This window comes from Cyprinus carpio, chromosome A18 (assembly GCF_018340385.1).
Source record: "Cyprinus carpio isolate SPL01 chromosome A18, ASM1834038v1, whole genome shotgun sequence".
Classification (NCBI taxonomy): Eukaryota; Metazoa; Chordata; class Actinopteri; order Cypriniformes; family Cyprinidae; genus Cyprinus; species Cyprinus carpio.
In genome coordinates, this window is record NC_056589.1 from 16,003,703 (window position 1) to 16,022,400 (window position 18,698).

General features: G+C 34.9%; 1 protein-coding gene across 1 annotated transcript in view; it reads right to left on the reverse strand.

The window, feature by feature from the left end:
* The window catches only part of LOC109110545 (leucine zipper protein 2-like), a 110,204-nt gene extending 91,875 nt beyond the window's left edge, over positions 1-18,329 (reverse strand). Inside the window, exon 1 of the mRNA XM_042775139.1 lies at positions 17,897-18,329. Coding sequence (XP_042631073.1) covers positions 17,897-17,958 — 62 coding nt within the window. The 5' untranslated portion in view covers positions 17,959-18,329. The remainder of the gene's footprint in view (positions 1-17,896) is intronic.
* Between the last annotated feature and the right edge of the window lie 369 nt (positions 18,330-18,698).

Here is an 18,698-nt window from a genome sequence, read left to right on the forward strand (position 1 = left end):
GCAAACCGCTCATGGCATTGCCTTGCAGTGTTGTCACCCTCCATACTGGAGAAAAAAGCTTCCTGGACTCTGATCAGCCTTGGTGACAAGATTGATGGCTGAATAAAATTCACAAACGACCGGACACTTTTGGACTCTCATACACCCTAGACCCCTACACGGCAATACATGCACATACATAAACACACACACACTTTCCCCTCCGGCCTTGTCCTGACACACCTCAGGTCGCAAAGCTGCTGGGAGATTCAAGTTTGACTGACAGGTAGCCATTTTTCTCTCAAGGGGTGTCAAGGTTACTTTCCTTTTCCTCTGCATCATGCACGAAGTTCAAAATAAAAAGAAGACAGGGTCCTACAGGGAAATGTGACTTTATAATCAGGACTTTATAATCAAAGCTTAGGATCAAAAAGAACAAGGCAGGGAATACGGTATGCTAAACTGCTTTATCTAAAAGTTGTTGTTTTTTTTTTTTCTGAGAAACAGCAACTTTGGATTCACAGCATCTTGAGTTCTGGGACAAAACAGGCAACAACAGTGGAAAAAAAAAAAGTTTATGTGTCAAGGATTTTTTCTATTCAGCATGTTCTGAGGTATTCACCTGTGTTTAGGTGCAATCTCTGCTGTTTCCATTGTCTCATAAAATGTGTTTTTCCTCGCCTATAACTATGGGTCAACACTGCTTGATTCATCAAAAACTATTGCCAAAATCCCTGCAAATATTGAATTAATTTAGACCACAAACTGATCAATTTAGACAATCAAACTGATTTTAAGCTCCATCTATTGAACTGTCACCACAGAAAATTGCCGTATTTTGCACACCACACATGTAATAAATCCAATAGCCATTTTGTTTTTGTGTCCAACCATAGAAGCTATTTAAAATGCAAAATCATTTCTTAATTTGTGTGACCGAATTGGCATATGGTTGTGATAAGCACAGCAAAAAAATTATGCAACTCAACAGAGCCTGTATAATGTTATTCATTATTATTCAGGATGAAAGTTTTTGTCAATTTCAAAAGATTATAAATTATTTTTTTTTTTGTCAATTTCAAAAGAGTAATATCTGTGAATGTTGTATAATAGTAATAGATATTTAAATTCCTATTTTTCTTAAGTTTTCTCTACATCTAAATCTCAGAAAAACAGGAATATGCAGTAAATAGCCATTTATCTATTACACACACACACACACAAATACATTTTTACATATATAAATAGAATGGTTTAAGAATCAGTAAGCAACAATAATTCTAGATCATAATTTACTTACTGATACTTAGAATCATGATCTTTATGCTACAAATAAATTTTAGTGGACTGTTCATGTTACAGACCTTTTGAGATGATGAAAAAAAATTTAGTAATTGTAAATGGCTTTTAGAAAATCAATTCATATTGTTTTAATGGTTCAATTATTGTTAAATAAATAATGTTATTCTAATGTTATATAAATGATGCATATTTCATGAAAAATCCATGAGTTTAAAGCTTTAGAGGCAGAATGATTCATACATATATTGTGACCATTATTATCTGCCAATGCAATTCCCTCAAATCCATAAAAAAAAAAAACTTCTGAGAAACAGAACTGGTATAAATGTAGCAACTGAGTGAGACGCACTCCAGAGAAAACAGGAAAAAACTAAATGCATTTTGTCCCAAGGTTATTCTGCTAGCTAACGTCTCTCTGTCTCTATCTGTCCATGAACTTTCAGTTCATCTAAAAATCAAAATCATCCCAGTACCCAAAAATTACTGGAGAAAAAAAAAAAAAAGAGAAAAAAAATGACAAGGAGGGACGTGAGAAGATATGACCCTGAGAGGATGAGAAAGGAGACTTAAGAATGAATTGCCGCACCATTCCTTCCATCTTTAATAACTCTATTATTTAAAAAAAAAAACAAAAAAAAAACAGCAGACTGAACCAAGGCCAAGCTTTGCTGTGTCCCATTTTCAGATAAACCTCAATCCACTCTGCTTTGATTAGAAATGGAGGTGTCTAGTAGTAGTAGCAAAGTGTTTCTCAACAGGGATCAGAAACAAAGAACTGAATAGTTTCAGTTCTGATTCCTGTTCATTTTAATGAACAAGTATTTGGAAAAAAATTAAAATAAAAAATAAATTAGCCAATAAATTACTCACCCTCAAGTCATCTTAGGTGTATATGACTTTCTTCTTTCCGACGAATCCAGTCGGAGTTATATTAAAAAGTGTCTTTGATCTTTCAAGCTGTTTCATGGCACTCAGCGGTTGTTGCATGCATCAGTCCAAAAGAAGTTAAATAAAAAGTGCCCATCCATAAAAAAAAAAAAAGTGTCTCACACGACTCCGGTGGGTGAACAAAGGCCTTCTGTAGTGAATTAATGCATTTTTGTAAGAAAATATCCATATTCAAAATGTAATAATCACTTTATTGTAGCTTGTGCTCACTGTTGTACACGGAGGCAGCTCCGGGAGGATGACGTATGGGGTCAGCGCTGGGACCTTTAATTTCTAAATGATGCTAAATATCATATTTAAACAATTCTTGTCAAAGGTGTGCATACAGTACATAGACTTAATAATTCAGTATTTTTAGAGGCCACAAAAAAGTTATTCAATAACTGGCCTCATATATTAAATGACAATATTAAACAACTTATTAACAGATTTCACTCATTTATGTTTTTAGAAAATACTATTAAAAAACTTGTAAAGTACTTTTGAAAAAAACATATAATGTGTAACTACACTGATTGATTAGTTGTTTATGTTGACAGACGAAAACAAACCAATTCAGAGCTATTTGTTTGGGAATTGGACTACACTGCTCACACTGTATGTTTTTGATTCATAAAAAAGGGAAGAAGAAATAAACAGTCATTTCTTCATAGGAGTCAATGGTTCTGCAATTGGACTACACTGCTCGTGGTGCACTGATTGAGTCATCTGAGTATTCTGTCTGGACCGGCAGATGCATGATCCAAACAAACAACATTTCAGTTCCAAAATGGAACTGCTTCTGAATAACTGCTTCTGAATTTTCTCGGTTCCCACATTCTTTTCAGGGCAAGTTAGAGGGTTTGTGAGGTTTGTCAGTTGTCTTAAACTGTACATTATTCACATTTGTTTTTTTTGTTTTTTTTACATTTTTTCATTTCAATTTACTCCTATGGCGACAAGAACCAGACATGCTTCAATGTCTGCGTAACATAATAGGCAGAGCACACAGTGCAATAATTCACACCACTCACTTCTGGGTATTAATTTTAAGCAAAAGCACAGTGTGTGGAGTTCTCCGTCCCTCTATTTAAACAGCTCAACCGTTAACCACCCTCACCCACTCCATCAGTGGAAGTCCAGCTGATATAGGGCTCCAAACTTCTATTACTGGGTAAGAAATACATCACCACTCTATTTGTATGAAAAATCCCTTGCGGACACTTGATCTCCCTCCTGTTCTGAAACAGTTCTCGCTGCTTATGTCCCTTACAATCCTATTAGAGTGTTTATAAGACATGGCTTTATGATTCCTTCTATAATTCTGCTAAGTCAGGCAAGAGGTTTTGCATATTCATTCATGTCTCTTTTAGTGGCACACAAGTCATTATCATATTTAGAAGCTGACTGAAGCAGGGTTATTATTGTTAACTAAAACTAAACGAAAACCATAAAAAAAAACTGTTTTGTTACTTAAAATAAAATGAATGTTAATTTAAAATGAAATAAAATGAAAAAAAAATGTAACTAGTGTTTTTCTTAGATTATGCAACTGACTTCAACCATCAAACGTAGCCCAATGGCAAGGCAAAAGTTGACTGCTACTTGCGAAAATGCACTTTGATAAGTTAGCATGATAGCTTGTCAAAGTCTGTGGCTAAAGCACCAAGCAGTCAAAAGCCGAAAATGCATTTTGTAGATGAGGCGGTACTTGCAGCGGTAAAAGCTCATTCTGGTTGTGTACCATCTGTAGTTGCCAAGGCAAAATTTCTAAATTTCATTTAGTTTAAGTTAACGTACTTTATATAAACATAAAAATAAATAAATAAATAAATAAATAAAACAAAAACATTAAAAAAAACATTTAAAAAAAAAAAAAAAAAAAAAAAACAAAAGGTTAAATGAATTAAAAATAAAAAACTAAACAACTAAACAAATTTACTGCAATTTTAACCAGATTAAAAAATAAAAATAATAAAAAAAAAAAAACAGGGAAATTAAATTAAAAACTAATTCAGATTATTAATAAAAATTATAATAATATATTAATGATAACACTGCTGCTCTGTCTATACCAGGGGTGTCAAACTCAATTCCTGGAAGGCCGGAGACCTGCAGAGTTTAGATTCAACCCTAATTAAACACTCCTGATCCAATCCATTATTTGAAAACTACATAGTATGTGTGTTGGAACAGAGTTGGAACAAAACTCTGCAGGGCTCCGGCCCTCCAGAAATTGAGTTTGACACCCCTGATCTATACAATAAAACTACTGAATGACCTCATTTGCATGCCTGTATATATACTGATCAATGATGGATATCTAAAATGAGAAGTCCATATTTGCCTCGGCCAATTTTGTCCACATCTTCTTATGAAAGCATTTCTGTTGAAAAGAGGAAAAATAGCCTCCAGCAGGGGTATTATATCTAAGGAGGAAACACAAGTTTTCATGCTGTTAGCGTGTGTTTGAATGCATTCATGTGTGTTCGCTGAGCTTGTGGTTATGTTCTCTCAAATCAGCACCATTCCAAAGCTCCCATTCCCTAAGCCGATATATATCCACTGACATACTTTACTGTACTGTTACTTACAAAAATTACATGCAGTAAATAGACTTAATTCAGTCTTTTTAGAGGCTGCATAAATGCTATTCGTCTTATTTTAAACAACAGTACTAAACAACATATGAAAAGATTTCACTAATTTATATTTTTAGAACATACGATTAAACAAGTAGAAAAGTGTTTCTGAAAAAACATATAATGTGTAACTACACTGACTGATTAGTTTTGTTTATGTTGAAAGATGGAAATGAACCAATTCAGAGTTATTTGTTTGCTGTGTGTTTCTGATTCATAAAAACAAAAAAAAAAAAAAAAAAAAGTATTTCTTTGGGAATCGGACTACATCACTTGTGCTGTTTTTACTGAATAACAAAAAATGGTTCATAGGAGTCATTTGTTCTGCAAGTGGACTACACTGGTCATGCTGCATTGATTGAGTCAATGTAGTATTGTGTCTGAACCAGCAGATGCATGATCCAAACAAACAACATCTGCAGTGTAAAATCCAATAGTTTATCTTACTTAGATATCATTAGTTGTCTTTACTTAGTTATTATACTTACTAGGTTTTATTAAGTTACAGTTAATTTCTAGGCAAATAAAACAACTTACTTACTGCTTTGAGTGACGCTTACTTGAAATAATCAAGTAGCCACAAAGGAACCAATGACATTAATACATTAGTGAGAGGTAGCAGTGCACTAATATGTTATTAAATTGCAAAAAAAATCACAGAATAGATAAGGTTAGAAACATGCGCAACAAGCAGCGCTTTTGAATTTGTGCATGCTGGTGTTGTTGTGACAGTTTTCATTTCGAAACAAATTTTGCTGAAGCTGGGAAACGAAGCAGAGAGACTGCTTGTATTTTTTACTACTGGACAAAAGACTGATTACGTCAATACAAGAACGATAAAATTATCAAAAAATAATTGTGTGTGAATGCTGGGGTGGTTTTCTTCAATCGGGCGATAGGGCGATGCACCACCAAAGTGTGAAAGGGAAGGGATTTTTTTCTTTCACATTCAACCACAGTGTATGTTAGCTGTCACTGTTCTATACTGTTTGTTCTGCCTCTGGATATATAGTCCAATCAGCGTCAAGTCTCATTTTGTAGAGGACTGCCCCTTTTTGGTCCAGTGTTCTCAATGTACACCCATCTGAGGCCTACATGTTTTACTTCATGATTACCCCAGATACTTCTACAACTAACCTGCTTTGTAAGTTCTCATAGTTACACATTAAAGAGCACATAATTGCGGGAAAATTACATTTGTATTTTCTTGTATACAGTATTACTGAGATACTTTTATAAACATTAATGTTGATTATATACCTAGTTCACCCCAAAAAAAATTCTGCCATTTAATCTCCCTCATGTCATCCCAAACCCTTAACCCTCTGGAGTCGATTAACGCGTATACGCGTTTTGGGGTATTTTCTCCTGATAACCCCGAAAAGAACTTAAATTACACTTTCAGTTTTGATCGTACAGATAAGTGTAATACATCAATCGAATCTGTAAAGTGTCTACTTTTTTTTGTATACAGACATAATAACAACAAAACTTTGTGCACTTATAAAATAAAGATAACAAACAATGAGTGCTGTCTGCAGCCTTTGTCTGCGCTGATCTTCAGATACAAATGCGTCATTAAAATGAACTGTAACTCAGTGAATACTCAACACAGAGACATGAGAGAGATATCTATAGAAAGCCTGACATGTCTACTTTTAAACTAAACAAGTGCTGCTGAAAACAAATATTCTGTGATAAAGTAATCCATATGAAAACAACGCGATGTCCGTTTTTTCACGTCTCCATTCATTATCTTCTAATGCGACCACGCCCCCCGCGCCGAGCGCGCTTTTGAGATTCAAATGTTTCACTGAAGCGCGCGGCTTTTGAATACGCCCACACAACAGAAGACAACGCAGCAAGACTGTTCTTCAAGTTTTTATTATTTTACTGTTTGCTTCGCGATGAGAGGAATAAGACGTAATTCACCCCAAAAAAAGATGTGATGTGGTTGAGGATTTGAGATTTGGATTTCCTCAGAAAAAAAAGAATGAAGCACTTTATTCAGCAGAGATCATAAACATTAGTAAGTCTCTTTTTATTGATTTATATACTTGTACTAGTTTTCACATAACGTGTAAACATTTTACTAGTTAGACTTTTTCCAAAGACTTTTTCCAAACTATAATTTCCTGACTAAATGTATAATCAAGTGAAATATTATGAAGTTTCCAATAACAATATACACTACTATACCATTCAAAAGCTTGATGTAAATAATATAAATGTACCAATAAAGGTAACTGTAACAAATGTAACAATCATTGCTGTTCTTTCAATTTATCCCCCCTAAAAAAACCTAAAAAAAAAAATATTCTCAGCTCTTTTCAACATTAATAATAATAATAATAATAATAATAATAATGATAATAATAACAATAAATGTTTTTTTGTAGAAAATAAGATTGTTAAAAGGATTTCTGAAGGATTGTGTGACTGGAGTAATTTTTCAAAAAATTCAGTTTGAAAGTCAGCTTTGATTGTTCCTAATAAACTGTTTAACTGCACTCACAAGTGAATATTAAATTATGTTGTTGGATAATTAAATATATTCTAAATAAACTACAAACATAAAATTAAATAGATTTATTTTGACCCTCACATTCTTTCTTGTAACTCATCCCTCTCAGTGACACAGCTGTCTGAATGGCTCATTATGCAGCTCATTATGCAGGTCTTTGTCTTCTCAGGTGTGGAATTCATGATAGTTGACGCCTACTCGCATATGACTTTTACCAACAAAAAGTGTCTTAGAAAATTTAAATCAATATATTGTTTTCTGTAAGTGAGTAAACAAGATGATTTTCACATCATTTAGAAAAAAAAAAATTCTAGGCTACAAGCTCCAGTTCTCAAAAATTCCTGGAACCAATTTTCTGTAAAACACATTATTACCTTTTTCAAGTGATTTAACATTTTTAGTTTTTCACTAACCACGCATAACATTTTTTTTCTCAAAAACACAATCATGTACATACATGCTGCTCACATATTATTATAGCCTAGTTTGTGCTGATTACAGTGAGATTAGACTTTAGCCATTTAGATATTTATAAGAAACTGAAAAAAGCACAAATGTCAGGGCATGACAAAACTTCTCCAGGCCCCAAAAATACCCTTAGACTCCAGATATAATGTGTAACTACACTGACTGATTAGTTTTGTTTATGTTGAAAGATGGAAATGAACCAATTCAGAGTTATTTGTTTGCTGTGTGTTTCTGATTCATAAAAAAAAAAAAAAAAAAAAAAAAAAGTATTTGTTTGGGAATCGGACTACATCATTTGTGCTGTTTTTATTGAATAACAAAAAATGGTTCATAGGAGTCATTTGTTCTGCAAGTGGACTACACTGGTCATGCTGCATTGATTGAGTCAACGGAGTATTGTGTCTGGACCAGCAGATGCATGATCCAAACAAACAACATCTGCACTGTAAAATCCAATAGTTTATCTTACTTAGATATCATTAGTTGTCTTTACTTAGTTATTATACTTACTAGGTTTTATTAAGTTACAGTTAATTTCTAGGCAAATAAAACAACTTACTGCTTTGAGTGACGCTTACTTGAAATAATCAAGTAGCCACAAAGGAACCAATGACATTAATACATTAGTGAGAGGTAGCAGTGCACTAATATGTTGTTAAATTGCAAAAAAAATCACAGAATAGATAAGGTTAGAGCATGCGCAACAAGCAATGCTTTGAATTTGTGCATGCTGGTGTTGTTTCGTTTAGGTTAATTGGCGACAAATTTGCTGAAGCTGGGAAACGAAGCAGAGAGACTGCTTGTATTTTTTACTACTGGACAAAGACTGATTACGTCAATACAAGAACGATAAAATTATCAAAAAATAATTGTGTGTGAATGCTGGGGTGGTTTCTTCAATCGGGCGATAGGGCGATGCACCACCAAAGTGTGAAAGGAAGGGATTTTTTTCTTTCACATTCAACCACAGTGTTATGTTAGCTGTCACTGTTCTATACTGTTTGTTCTGCCTCTGGATATATAGTCCAATCAGCGTCAAGTCTCATTTTGTAGAGGACTGCCCCTTTTTGGTCCAGTGTTCTCAATGTACACCCATCTGAGGCCTACATGTTTTACTTCCATGATTACCCCAGATACTTCTACAACTAACCTGCTTTGTAAGTTCTCATAGTTACACATTAAAGAGCACATAATTGCGGGAAAAAATTACATTTGTATTTTCTTGTATACAGTATTACTGAGATACTTTTATAAACATTAATGTTGATTATATACCTAGTTCACCCCAAAATAAAAATTCTGCCTTTTAATCTCCCTCATGTCAACCCAAACTCTTAAAACTTGTTCATCTTCATGACAAGAATGAAGATTTTTTAATAATTAAAAAAATAAAAATCCTAAATCCTAAAATAAATCCATATGAATGGAGTGGTTTAATCTAAAGGTGCTTTTCTACTTACGGGCCAAATGGTTCTAAGAATGGTAAGGAGCAGTTCCAGTTGGCCAAGCAAGCTATTTGAGTGAGGTTATCACAAGTTAATAGTAAAATTAAAACAAATATTTAATCCTTCATAACACGGGCTTGGACCGGATCAGCACAGAATGGAATGGTTAAGCAATGAGAATGGTTTATCCCCCGACAGTGGAAAAGCGGCTCAAGTCTTCTGAAGAGACATGATCACTTTATATGATCAACTGTCTAAAGTTTTGAATGAATACAAATCGAATAACTTCTTCTAATAACTGCTTCTGCATGTTGTCAGTTCCCAGATTCTTTTGCAGAGCAAGTTAGAGGGTTCATGAGGTTTTTGAGCTGTCTTAAACTACATTTTTGACAGTTCCATTTACTCCTATGTACAAATTTGTTTTATATCGCACACGATTTTGAACCCGGGACTCTTTGTACTCAAAAGCTTACTTCAAATCCAACAAACCTTCACGGTGCAATATATAAAGATGATGTATAAATAAAAAATGTCACTAGCTCACTTGAGCTTCTGAGTTTATCAGAAAGAATGATGGCAACCACAACTGTAAAGAAAGAAGAAGAAAAAAACACTGAATATACTGTTGAAGTTATTTAAATCATTTTGCACATGTAGTTTATAATCATAATTGTTGACATTACAATAATATGCAATATGGAAATGAGCAAATGCTACAGCAAAACCCCATCTTGAGTTCAGATACTATTTACATATCAAAAAAGCATAAAATTATATTCAAACATATGTAAAGATGCTCTGTTTGTCTGCTATTTTTTCCACAATTTCAAGTTAGCACGAATGCCATAAAACTGAAGCCAGCACAGAACATGAATTTAAAATCCTAGTTACATTATGTATATACATTACGTATATAAAATACTGCTGTATTTTAATTAATTAATGTTAACAAAGATGATTAAATACTGTAACAAATGTATTGCTCATGGTTAGTTAATGCATTAACTAATGGGGCCTTATTGTAAAGTGTTACCCTATGTTTGTATGTTTACATTCAAATCACAAAGTGTCATGTGTTTCAGAAATAATTTTAATTGCTTCAACAATAAAAGCATGTTACATGTATCTTTAATAGATTATACTAACTCTTCATCTTCTTTTCAGGCCATTAGTCATCATGTTCTCGGTAAACACCAGGTGTCATGAAGGTCGCAGGCCTGGAGATATTGTTTTAATTTAAGGAGCTCACAATCACATTATGTTTTCAAAAGTCATTTTAAGTTTATTATGATTAAATGGGCCAAAAATAGTGATATCCAATAGGTGGTTTGTTAGCTTGTTTGGCTTATTTGATTTGTGAACCAGCTTATGTACCGCCTTGGAGAAAACACCCGTGACACCAACGGCCCAAAAAGGAAGGAAGCAATTGTGATGTTGACTTTTCTCTTAAACGGTCCAGGTGGTAATCATCCTCGTAGATCACCAGGTGCCTTAACTAGTTTTATATTTGCTGTGGCAAAGCAAGGTTTTGTTTATTGTTAATTTACTTTACTATTTGACTATATAATTTACTTGACTATTCTGACTATTTCACAGCCTGCTTGGTTGCCATGGCATTCTGATTACAGTATGCCTCTCGAATTTCAATTTTCACTCTCTGTTAAGGCAAGAGCACAGGACAACAGCCTCTCCCCACTAACCTCCAATCTACCCCTATTTACATGTATATCCTCACACTCATGACACTGTCTGTGCATTCAGATCATCCCTGGAGAATCTTCTTTTCTGATAGGCATATTCCATTAAAGCCAGAGTCCCACAAATATCACACTTGCATGAAGAATACAGCTGATCTGGCCTCAGAACAGTTAGGGCTAAAACAATCCATTCTTTATTAATGCATACTACAGTATGTGGGTCAAGATAAAATAATCACTTTTAAATGCCATTTTTTACTCTGCATATTAAAGGAATATTATAAATTCAAGTCAAGCTTAACCAACAGCATTTGGTATGATGTTAATACCTATTAACCATAAAAGTCATTTTGACTTGTTTCCTTTCTTAAAAAAGGAATTTGTGTGTGTGTGTGTGTGTGTGTGTGTGTGTGTGTGTGTGTGTGTGTGTGTGTGTGTGTGTGTGTGTGTGTGTGTGTGTACGGACAGACGGACAGATAGATATAATGTCAGAATTGTGAAATATAAATTCCTCAGAATTGGACTTTATAACTCACAATTCTGACTTTAAAACTTGTAATTGCCTGTTTATTTTTCGCATTTCTGAGAAAAAAAAAGTTGCAATTGCCTTATTTATTTATTTATTTAATCCTGTGATGGAAAAGTTTTTCATAAGATAGAGAGTTTATAGTGAAGCATTTATAGCAGTGAATGTTGCCAATTTTTTGAGGATTTACACCATAAATGTGAAGCGTATAATTTTTAAATTTTTTATTTCTGTTAAATCATCATGTATTATTTAAATCTTAAAGCAAATTTTTACAGCTGCTTTAGGTTTTATTTAGTAATCTTTATATAATGAAATGAATACTTGGGTCTTGTGGCTATACAATTGGAACACAGAGTATTTTAATGGCCTTAACTGGCCTTATTCACTTCCACTGTAAGCTGTAACACAGATTTACTTAAAATAAAAAAGAAGAGACGAGTTGAAATTCATTTTAATGCTAAGCAACAAAATACTGTCAATCGAGCTTAACTTGGATTGAACTCATAATATTTCTTTAATATACAATGAATCATGCTCCTTCAGCCGGGTTAAATATGAATTAAAGGAATCTCGAATCATAAATAAAGAATAAAGTAATCACAATTTCTAATAGAAATCTCCTAGTGCACATTAAAGATGCAACCCGAGGAGAGAAAGGGGTCTGTAAGGTGGAAGCCATGCATCGCGGAGGTGAGCACAGAATAATGTTGGACCTTTTCCATTTACTACTCACGATGCCAAGCACTCTGGGTGCGGTTACGCCTGGGCACCTCTGGATCTGCCAACAAATCTGTTCTATTCTCCAGCCTGGCACATGCTCCTCTCCACTCACAACCCAAGCTTGAGATATAGCCACAGCAGTTCCTTATTCTTTAGAATCTATCAGTGACACATACAGGGAGAGGCTGTCAGATTAAAGCGATTGTGTCAGGCTGGATATTTTGAGAACATTTTCCGATTTCAGAGGTTTAACCCCCAGGATGCTGCCGAGAAAAACACAAGATGGGAAAAAAAAAAAAGGAGCAAAAGAAACATTCCTCAAACCACAGTCTTTTGAAAAACTTTCAATCGCACACAACTGGGTTAATCTGAATTAGAAACTGTATTTTCTAAGTTTGCCAAAGGAATGAAGCACAAAACGGCGTCTCATTCGCACTACTAAACAAAACACACAAAAGAAAGAAAGAAAGAAAAGTGGATGACCAGCACTCATCAGTGTGTTCCCAGCAAATTCTGCTAGTACACTCACAGACTGGAGCGATTCCTATCAAGGGAACAATCACGGTTGCCATGGTAACCATAAAGCATCATTCAAGGTCATTATTCACACAAAGCAAGAATGGAATATTTTTTTGCATTCGAGTAGCCAGAGCGCAAGGATATCAGCGAGAATGTTCAAGCCATTAAAACATGAGATTTATGGGTAATGATCGGGCTCATAGAGCACGGCTATGAGACATATGACCCCCTCCCACCAGCCACTGTGTCATCGATCCACACCGCAATGAGTTTGTCTTCCCAGTCATTTTCCGACATGACACTGCTGCCTCCGAGGCTTTGCCTGATAAAAACAAAAGATGTAGGCTTCTGCAGGAGGGAAAAACGCACATGAGCAATTGCATGACCGATCCGCCATTCTTGATCTAGGTTTAAAATGGGAGTTCCCCACCTTTCATCTTACATTTATACCTTTCCACATGCTCTTTTTTGACATTTCACTCACTTCACTGGAGGCAAAGTTTTGGCAGAAGAGGCTGCCACGGTTTCCTACATCAAAGTTTGAGTCATCAGAGAGAGAGACTGCAATCCTGAGGGAGACGCTGCAGGCATGCGAGCGGAACTGAAAAGCACTGACAGTTGTAACAGTGAACTAAGCCATTTGAGCCGGGGAACCAAAACCCAGAGCCACAATATAGAGGATGTGATAAAGAGACGTTTAACAACTTAGTTTAACACTTAACAACGTGAGCAGATGTGAAAACATTTTACAGAAACACTTTCTGGAACTGATCACTCAAATAAAGCATTCTATTGAAAGTGTTAAAGGGGTTGTTCATAACAAAATCACAATTCTGTCATCAAATATCTAAATGTGTGAAACACAAAAAGATATTTTAAAAGTTTTTTGAAGTTAGTGGGGTTTTGGAACCCAATGACTTTTGTTAAATGTACAAAAACCATCGCAATACTCTTGTCTGAGTAAATGTTAATTTTTAGGTGAACTAATGTATTTAATATTAAATACAATTTTTATCCAAAAAGTTTCTTATCCTCTCAAAGGCTGCATTTATTTGAAAATACAGTAAAAACAGTAATATTATGAAATATTGTAGTTTAAATTTACTCTAACTCTTAATATATTTGCAATATGTTTTAATGTACTGTGATGGCAAAGATTAATTTTCAACAGCCATCTCCTGTTTTCAGTATCACAAGATTCTTAAAAAATAAGTCTAATATTCTGATTTGGTGCTCAAGAAACATTTCTTATTATTATCAATGTTGAAAACTGTGATGCTTAATATTTTTGAAGAAACCTTGATACTTTTTTTTATGATTCTTTGATGATTAGAAAGTTTAAAAAAAAAATAAAAAAATTATTTGAAATAGATTTTTTTTCCTGTCGTATAGTCTTAATTTTAAAGAATGAAAGAAATGAAATAAGAAATGAAATAAGCTGTTTAAGAATATATAAAATCTTCTTTAACAAAAAAAAAAAAAAAAATACAAGGTACGGAAATTCCATGAGAAGTGTATGTCCTTGTATGAATGCATAAAATATTCTGAAACACACAGTGATGCATTACCAAAGCAATGATGTATAGAGCGTAACATGCACACATCACAATGCTTATGCAAACCTACAGGGGTGAAAATTTATACAGTGCATGCAGGAATGGTAATTTTCTTTTTTTGTCCAAGATTTACTATGTTTTATGTGTGTGTGGCAAGGTCATGGTTGCCCTTTCAAAGGAAGCTCCCAATTTATTCATCAGCCATAGCCTGAACTATTAATCACCAAGCGCAAAGGCATGCCATGAACATGTGGCTGTGGAAGAATTAAATTACTCAAATAAGCCACATCTCACATAATCTAGCCATTTTTTTTTTGTGCTACTTATGGGCCCTGATGAAATCGTTCAGTACAGTTCTGTTTGGAGTAGGTTTCCCCAAACATCAAATGCTTATGCAGCATAATGTAATCATCTCTGTATAAAATGCTGAATAGTACAGCTTGCTGATTTATACATATGTAGTTCAATACACTTGTCTGTTGAGCTTTTCAGACCAGTAAGCAGAATTGATGAAATGTTGGTGTAGATTGTGAGAAAGCGTTTTTACTCTTGGCATGAGAGCGGTTTACTGCTGAGCTGGGATTCTGGATATCTAAATGAGAGCCACACAATATTTTATGACCATGTTTTTAACCCACGAATCTGAAGGAAGTAATTTAAAAATTGAAGGAAACATCAAAAAGTAGTGCTACACTCTAAAAATTTAAAAACTAAAATTCTATCTCATAGAAGTTTCTATGATTTTTGATATTATGAGCACTATGCAACTGTCCGCTGTAACATGGTGTTTTATGCACTACAAAACTCATCCAGTTCTTGATATACAGTATTATTTTATAGACCATTTCTCTCAGAGTGCATGATCTTTGGAAAGGTAAAACTGGCAAGAGTGGCGGGCTCATTTTCATCTTATGCCACTTACTTATACATCTTATACAACTAAATATAATGCTAGATTATGTTTCGCAACAGAACTGAATATGATGTTCAAATTATAGAAACACAAAAATAACAACATAGAATAGTAGATGAGTATCACTGAAGACAAGAAAAGGTATGACTGTTGTGATGACTAAAACATACAAGAGTCGTAGCGATGCTCAGTTTGGGGGGAAATCCCAGAGAAATTAGGGCAAGTGCTGTTTTTTACGCCACTGTAGGTTGTTGCTTTTATGCTCCACTGCAATGTTTCTCAGTTAAAAATATGACCTTGTGCCAAATGTCTGGCCAGAAAAAAAAAATGTCTTTTGAATGACTTTATTAATAACAGACAAATAGAATAATACCTTTTTGAAAAGTTAACATAAAAAAAGTTTTTCTTGTCAATAACAACTAAAACCAAATGATCTATAGAATCACTCAAAATAGCAATGCAAGGTCATGGATTTGTTTCCCAGGGAAAGCATTAACTGATAAAATGTATATATTGAATTCAATTCAAGTTGCTTTGGATAAAAGCATCTATCAAATGCATTAACACAATGTAAACACAAGTATACACAAAAGAAAAAAAAATAATAATTAAAAAATATTTTTAAAAAAAAAATACTCTCTACATAAATTAATTTTTTTTTTTTTATTTTTTTTAAGGGTTTATATGGAACATTTCAACTTAGAATTTGAAAAGGAAGTTCAAATGTGTGTTTGACACTGGTCTAATGAGAATCTGGAGATGTGACTCACAGAGACTGGCCTTGATAAATGTCTTGCATTAAGAAAAAGCAATTGAGATTAAATTCTCTTCATGTTATAAGATGACCACATTGACATACACTTTATTCAAGCCATGCCATTGAATTGATAATATAATGGTTAAAGGGACAGTTCACCCAAAAATGAAAATTTGATGTTTATCTGCTTACCCCCAAGGCATCCAAGATGTAGGTGACTTTGTTTCTTCAGTAGAACACAAATGAAGATTTTTAACACAAACTGTTACAGTCTGTCAGTCTTATAATGGAAGTGGATGGGAATCACGGCTAAAACATACAATAAAACTAAAAAAAAAACATACACAAACAAAACCAATTTAAACCCTGTGGCTCGTGACTATACATTGGTACATTTTACCTCTGATTCACGTAATGTCTGAACTGTTAGAACTCTCCTGAGCACGTCCTCAGCAGCAGGCATGTGAGGCATCTTCTTCTTCTTGCTTTATGGCAGATCGCAGACTTATAAGTGCATTACCGCCACCTATCTCTCAAGTGGACCATAGGCACTCCTAATTGAGATTGTAGATTGAGTGAAAATGGTGCACTTGACAGATAGATGGCAGTAATGCACTTATAAGTAAGAAGAAGACACCTCAAAGGTAAAAAAAATATATATATATAAATACTGTTCAGTTTCTTGCACAGAATGATCGTTTTGTCTTTATACATCAATGTATCATCACGAGCTGCAGGGTTTAATTTGGACAATCCTCTTCCATTATAATTTTTTTAGTTTTATTGTATGTTTTAGCCATGATTCCAATCCTCTTCCATTATAAGACTGACAGACTGCAACGGTTTGTGTTAAAAATCTTGGTTTGAAGTTTGTGATCTACTGAAAAACAAAGTCAGCTACATCTTGGATGCCCTGGGGTAAGCAGATAAACACAAATTTTTCATTTTTGGGTGAACTATCCCTTTAAGTCTTATTAATTAACTATCATATATGCTACATATCTCTTTTAAAACGAATACACAAATCTCACCAGTTTTCACTGAGAAAAAAATCTTTAAATATTAAAACCAGTTAACTGTAAGATGCCTTTCAACTATAAGAAATATAACAATAAAAGAATACAAAAATTACACATATTTTTTACATTTTTTCAATGTTTAGCACAAGTGTTAAAAATAACTGTATCAGTGTTTGTATTACAAGCATGTGTGGTCTAGGGCCACTCCCTGGACAAGTCTAAAGGGCAGAAGTATTTGCCGAACAAATTCACTATTAACAAGCTTTTTAATTTACCCAAAAAGAGCATAAAGAACACCCCATAGATGATAAAGTCAATGCTCGTGGCTGAGTGCTCACTGACCTTTCCTGTGCTCTGGGTTCAGAGAGGAAGAGGTATAGCTTTATCAGTAGTTAAATTAATGATCAATCCTTGAAAACTCCCTGACTCTGCAAGACTCGTTCTGGCTTAGCCGTTCTTCTCTCTTTATTCCTCATCTCAGATTCTTCCCCTCGCTGCATAATACACACACACACACGCACGCACACACACACACACACACACAAACACATTCTGCAATTGCACAGGCATCCCAAAGCTCTGACTGCCACAAAACTTGCTCCTTCCCATAAGACACAAACCCCTGTCACATTTCACTCACTCTTTGTGCCAGAAAGCAAACGTCTCTGTTTTTCTGCAGGCTAGCCAAGCCCAGAGCAGAAGCAGGAAAAAGTTGAGCTGTTTAACATCTTTCTCGGTGCCGTCTCAATCACTCTGCTTCTCTCTTTAGAATTTTTTTGACATAGATGGAGGCTTTAACAGTAGCCCACATCACAGATCTATATAATCAGCTATTGTGTCCACAACAGACAGAATGATGGGGTTGATGGATAAAGCCGGAGATGTAAATCTGCTCTTACCTGCTGTTGAAGCTTAAAGCAGGGAGAAGGAACAGGAGGTAAATGGCTCCGATGAATTTCATTGCTTTGTCTTGATCTCATGCACTCAGCGTCTCTTTCACCCTTTTTCTCTCGATCGCTCGCTTATCCCTTCTCCCGTTCTCTCTCCCTCTCCTCGCTGGCTCGCTCACCCGTTCTCTCTCTCTTTTAGTGGTGCACACGCGCGTTAACGCAATCACACACGCCACGGCAGACAGATGCAACACTGCGAGCGGTCTGTGTATCTGAAAGTGTGGGCTCTTCGGCTTCAAATAGCAGGAATGGGGAGACGGATGGTTTTATTAATGGCCAGAAACCAGGGTGCAGGGGCGGGGGGGATCCGGGATCCGGGGAGGAAGACTGGAGAATGATTTGAGGTGGTGAAGTGATGTCAGCATCAAGACAGCCAGTGGCTCCCTGTCTTTCTCTTCTGCATTCCACGGCAAGATGAATACCTGCTGGTGTGTCCCACATGATATCCATCTGTCTGTGTTATTACCAAAAGCCTTGGGACAGGGCAGGGCAATTATCTGGTCTTGTGGCATGCAGGGTTACTCCACAAAGACTAAATTAATCAATTGTCGTGGAGATTACACTTTGATGGCAGGGTTCATTAGTTTGACATTATATTCTCTGTTGTCTGTCAAAGTAATTGATGAGACATTTCCCTGCTCACCATCTCATATTGTGAGATTAAGAGGGTAAACCGATCATGATAAATTTAATAGTCATGCAGTCGCTTCTTTTACCTTTCCGCTGTTCCACCGCATTTAATGTCTCCATC